General features: G+C 35.5%; 1 protein-coding gene across 1 annotated transcript; it reads left to right on the plus strand.

Moving 5' to 3' along the window:
• Positions 1–1,392: 1,392 nt before the first annotated feature.
• On the plus strand, positions 1,393–3,019 carry LOC149557918 (strigolactones hydrolase CXE15-like). Its single transcript, XM_089832373.1, has one exon. The coding sequence runs from the start codon at positions 1,658–1,660 to the stop codon at positions 2,696–2,698; it is 1,041 nt and encodes a 346-aa protein (XP_089688499.1). The 5' UTR covers positions 1,393–1,657; the 3' UTR covers positions 2,699–3,019.
• The last annotated feature ends 3,375 nt before the right edge of the window (positions 3,020–6,394 follow it).

The raw sequence follows: 6,394 nt of genomic DNA on the forward strand, positions 1-6,394 counted from the left end.
TAGATCCCATGGAAGCTAAGATAATTGAAGTTAAAATTACATAAGGGTTTACTAAATTGGTTCTATAGAGTGACCAACAAAGTGCACTAGATGGTCTTGATCCCATTCAAGACAATGGCCTATGAAACTCCGCATCATATTGGGTCATTTTATTGAAAGTTTCAGAGACATTTTCAGCAAATCTATTGTGCATATAGATCCTAGAACTCTATATTCCCTAGTGTTAACATTATGTAGATTCAAAACTTTCAAATTTATTTAGAATTTCATTCTAACATTCATTCTATGCTTGCAGAGCTTTCTAGATTTAGCTTAGCCTTGGCGGTTGTATCGGTGTGCCAGCTAACATTGGGCTTTAGTCCAAAATGCCCGAATAAAAAGTTTGGGACATAAAAAGATAATAATAAAAGATTAAGCAAATGAACTATTCACCTATAGCATCCTAGAGGTGGATTGCAAAAAGCTTCGTGTTAGAGTGTTTATGATTTTCTACAGTCATTGTCATTTACTATGAAAAAATAAGACAAACTCTCTAAATCTTGAAAGCAATGGAAATTAGAAACTATAGGGGCCTCTCTCCACAAAGTCACAATGTTGGTCTAGTGTAGCATGGCCAAGGCATGCCTTGTGACTCCTACAATCTACAAATTCTATTTACAAAAGCCCCTAAAACTAGCCTACCCATCCTAACTCATTGTTCAAACATTGCAAACTAGTTTATGGTGTTGACTTGTATCGTGAATAACCTAGATTGTCCAACAAGCCACTTCCACTTTCAATTCAATGGTCGAGTGGGGGATTTGGAGCTCAATCTATGGAGTTTTCTAGAAATATTTAGGAGAAATTCGTAGAAAGCTCAAAAATAGTCTTGATGGAGTTTTTTTTTTTTCATTGTTTATAATGCCAAGATTTTTGTATTTTTTGTAAAGAATTTTTTTATTTATTACTCTAACAAATGAAAATTGAGAGAAATCATATTTTCAAATTGTTGAAAATAAATATAATTAATCATTTATAATGTTTTCATTTGACAAGATTTAATACTTTGTTTTGATTAGTCCATTGATCAGTCAACTTAGAATATATGTGCCTAAACAAATACATAAGTATTCTATCGTAGGCATGAACTATCATTTTGACTTGTGATACCTATTCAATACAATAATACAAACATAATTACTGCTTTTGTATTAATTATTATTATTTTTATTAACATCAAACCTACTACCACTCAATATTAATTAATATCTATTTTTACCAATTGAGTAAAGCCTTAAAAAAAAAGCCTACAAAACTAGGTTTCTAGAAGAAGAAAAATCATAAGAATATTAAGCTGTGCTTTATGACACCTACCTTACTCTTGATGATTCCTATTTTCCTATATGTTCATCATCCCTGTTTTGGATTGAAAAACGCACAAGATTCGTATTTTCATATGAAAGGAAACACATGATTCCTATTCACATTTGGAAAAAAGCACCCTTGAATCTCGAAGGAGAATAACGGAATCAAACGCCGAGTGGTCAAAAAGGCATTCGTCATGGAATGGCAGGCTGGCGATGACGTCTCCAAATGACTCAAAATTTTCTACTCTATAAATATTGGTTTCCGCTTCACCATTAATCCAAATATTAACTGAAACGGAAATTTCTTCAGAATGACAACACAAACGGAAAGAAAGCTTGTCGATGAAGTTTCCGGATGGCTCAAAATTTTCTCCGACGGCTCAGTCGAGCGCGAATGGACAGGGCCGGAAGAAGGGAAGCCGCTCATAACGCCCGTGCTGCCATCCAACGACGCTTTCATCGACGGCGTCGCCACCAGACACGTTTCCATCGGCGAGAAAAATGGCGTCTGGATTCGCATCTATTTGCCTCGTGCGGCGCTGGATAAGGATGCGGATAACAAACTGGGCGTGCTGGTGCATTTCAAAGGCGGCGGGTTTTGCGTTAGCCACGCCGACTGGCAGATGTACAATCATTTCTACTCGCGCATCGTAACGGCCTCCAAAGTCATCTGCGTGTCGGTGGACTACAGGCTCGCCCCCGAGCACCGCCTCCCGGCGGCGGTCGACGACTGTTTCGGCGCCGTCGCGTGGCTCGGGGAAGTCGCACGTGGGGAAAAGGAGGAGCCGTGGCTCGCACAGCACGCCGATTTTACGCGGTGCGCGTTTATCGGCGACAGCGCGGGAGGGAATCTGGTGCACCACGTGGCAGCACGGGCGGCGGAGTGCGAAGAAACGCTGCGGCCCGTTTGTCTGCGCGGCGGCGTGGCTTTGCATCCGGGCTTTGTGCGATCGGCGCGCAGTAAATCGGAGGCGGAGATTCCGTCGGATTCGGCGTTTTTGACGCTGGAAATGGTGGACAAGTTTCTGGCGCTTGGTTTGCCGGTGGGCAGCACGAAAGATCACCCGATCACCTGCCCGATGGGAGCACTTGCGCCGCCATTGGAGAAGATAAGGTTTCCGCCGTTTCTTGTGGGCGTTGCGGCGAGAGATCTGATGAGAGATACGCAGATGGAGTATTGCGAGGCGATGAGAAGGGCGGGGCATGACGTGGCAATAGTCGTGTCGGAGAAGGTGAGCCACTGTTTTTATCTGAATCAGATTGCGGTGGATTCCGATCCGCATGTTGGGAAGGAGACTGCTAAACTTTTGCAGGTCGTCGACCGGTTTATCGGTCGTTGTTTTGCTAAATAATGGAGCGACTCAGTTTTCAATAAAGTTGCTGCCGGTAGGTTGGGCGACTGGGACCGTAGTGAAGTACTTGATTAGTAGTACTAGTGGTATTATTGTGTGAAGATTTTTCATTAACATTTCAAATCACTCTATGTGATCTATCACCAGGATGCTAGAAAGCCGAAGAGAAATTCAGTGATTTGAAACATTGGTGGAAAGAAATTCACTTGAAATATGCTAATTTGTTTAGAGGAGAGGATCTATAAAGTCAGTCTCAATATTGTGCTTTTAAACTTATTCATGTTTTAACAAAGATTTATAAGACAACTCTTTTACTTACAATTACGGTTCCAGAGGTCAAATCAGCATGCTTTTTTTATCAAGGTGTCCAAAATAACTCTAAAACAAGTGAGACCAATTATAATGTATTAACACCCCATACTTGTGCAGAGTGGCATCACATGGTTGCTTTCTAGAATAAAATACACATTTTACTGGATTATGGATAGTTATCATTAACAAAAATAACTATAAAGCCGCTACTATTGATACAATGTTGTCCAAAATATTAGATATTAAATCTACAAATATGAATATTAACAATTACTATCACAACCATTAGAATATGTTTAGGTATAAGTTCTTCACCTCTTGGTTATCACACATATGCTCCCACTTAGTTTTACATGAATATTCTATCTATTTTGACTCCCCTCATTTCTTATCCTGAGATTAGTTCGTGGTTTTAATTTCAGCCAAAAGTAGCTTGCACATTTAACACTAGCAAATATGAATTGAAGTAATTTTTCAAGCACTAAAGGTATATATATCACCATAGTGTATGATGATGTATTCACCCTTTGTACATTTATTTTCTATTAGATGAATTTGTATAAGCTCATATAGTTATCTTTATATCTACACATATGAGTATTACTAATATAATGGGAAGTAGAAAAATAGTACATTAAGTACATAAAAATATGTGCTCGAATAAGCATCTAGCCCTACAATAATGAGTATGTAGTTATTTGGAAAAACAAATCGTGTGAGCACATAGTATAGAACTTTTAAAAATTAATAATAATGGTGTTGCTAATATGAGAAATAAAAATGGTATCATGAATTTCAATAGCTATAAACATGTATACAACTATAAATGACACTACAATAGACATACTAACATTATGAAATCCAAGATCGTGAACACAAAAGGAGTAAGAAAAAAGAAATATATGAAGAAACCTTATTTCCTTTAGCTTTAAAATAAAAAGTTCACCCCCAAAAATACACTGAACATTTTTAAATTAGAAATGTTATATTACATCAATATAATCCACTTCACTTCTTACTATAACATTCTAGCAACATGATTGTACTTCACATATGTAGCCCTTGAACCCTTATTCTAATGCCTCAATTTATATGCCAAAGAAAATAGAGTAATATAAGTGGTTTCCCAAAATAAATTGCCACCAAATTCATGGTTAATACTCAATATAGAATCCTTCAATAAGAAAAACCTAGTACTCCCCCATGGACATGGGGACTAATAATGAGTTCATGACATTTCAATAATATGTTCTACACTTCCCAATATAATAATTAGATCTCAATGTGAGATATGGTCAATTTCATTAATGACAACTCTATAACTCATGAGGGTCGCCTTGCATAACCTCCTTATTCATTGAAATTGAGACAATGCCCTAAGTATCCTAGAGAATAATAATTAAATAATATTCTTCTTTACACCTCATCAACATTCAAGTAATCATTCCAATAATGTTATAGATGTATATGGTTGATGGCAAATGAATATTACAATATATGCTAACAACATATTCTACAAAGAAAATCATAATGTGGTATCATAAATTAAATATTTTAGAAAATTACATATTTCATCTTATCATAATATGTTTATATGGAAAACCTTATAAACATGCATTTACCCAACTAAACCTATTAGATTGTAAGTCTACCCAAGAAATATATTATCCATGATTTGTACCATTTATGTTGGTTGGGTATAGATAAGCTTTCATGGTGAAGATACAAATCACAGGGCCAATGGAAGTTCCAATATTCTGCATGTTTCCTCATTTCAAGTGGGAGCATTGGTCATGGCCTGGATAGTAAATCACGATGTCATTACACCAATAGTTGCAACTACAATGGCAACAATGGGTGGAATGTCCTCCTGGCATGAGTGTGTTAACCAAAAGTGAAGGTTTTTTACAATGATTTTTTGTAGAAGTTTAGAATTCTAGGAATTTATACACTATTATAAAATATGTACAATGACTAAATTCAAGTGAGACTATTACCCTTTATTCTTTTTAAAAAAAAAATTCTCCATTCAAGGTGTGAATCACACAAAACTATGATCTTTCTTACAAAACCACTACCAAATTAGTCATTTCAAAACCCACCTTAAGTTTCACATCCAATTGTCTTGATGAAAATATTATATTCAAATCTAAAGTTAAAATATACAATTATGATTTCTTAAAATATAGAAAATATGAATTCAAGGCAACATAATCAAGAAACATAAAAAATGTAGGTTAGAAAAGAAAATGACACAAAAAAAAGCAAGAAAGTGATCCCACAAGAATTTCAACTTTTGTCCTTCAAGATGCCCAATTATTGTTTTTTTGTCTTTATGAACATGACAAGGTGAACAATTATGATGATCATAGTTTGGAACATCCTATTATAACTAAAGTGTTTTTTCAACATTCAACTTTAGACTAATGTGGATGTATGGATCCTTATTTTATTTTATTAGATATTGTCATTGTGTTGATATATCACTACGCTTCTTCAACATACATTTTCTTTACCATCCTAAAGATCTCTATTGTGGTATTTTTTCCTTGCACTTTCTATATTCTATCTCAAAACTAGATTAGACTGATTTTTTGAGATGAATCAATAATTTCTCAAGTCAAATATTTGCGCCACTAGAGAAACAATAAATCAAAATAAGCTACAATGAAAAATATGTTCAACATTCTATTATAATGACTGTTGTGTTGGATTTCCCTTATATTTTGGACAAATTGCATGCTCTTTTTTACTTGAGTGGGTCAACACTGGAGGATTTCAAAAGGATGAGATGAATAGTTATCTCATGATGAAGTCTTTGAGAAGAGTGATTAAAAAAATGGGCTAACTCTGTAAATGGAATAAGTCTTTGTGGTAAATGGAGAATAGCATTGAAGGTAGATATAGAGATTATAGAAAGAGCGTTTGATGAAAGTAGCATTTGAATTGGATCATGGAGACATTAAGATATTGGTTGAAAACCATAGATAAGATTTGGAAATTAGAAATAGGATTTCAAGAATCCTAGTAAGTGACACTCAAAGTGTACATAATGAAATTGTGGAAGCATGGGAGAAGCTAAAGGTTACATAGGAAGAATTTGAAAAGGAGACAATGAAAAAAGACACAGCCGATGAACCTAGCAAAGCATAAGCTAATTCCTCGTCAAACATGCATTCCATCATAAATTATTGGTCAAGTTAAAACAAAGATGCACAAACAAGTTCAAGACATGAAACAATAGGAAGTAGATCAAACTAGTGGAGGCATGGTAATAATTGAAGAAACTCCATATGAAGAAGTTGATCACACTCCTAAGATCTAGCCTATTCAATGGTGATAAAGTAAAAGGCATAAAGTCTTAAAGTTGCTAAGGAATTAGTA

The sequence above is a fragment of the Cupressus sempervirens genome, chromosome 5 (genome assembly GCF_028749045.1).
Source record: "Cupressus sempervirens isolate cs-2001-9-10 chromosome 5, ASM2874904v1, whole genome shotgun sequence".
In the NCBI taxonomy this organism is placed as follows: Eukaryota; Viridiplantae; Streptophyta; class Pinopsida; order Cupressales; family Cupressaceae; genus Cupressus; species Cupressus sempervirens.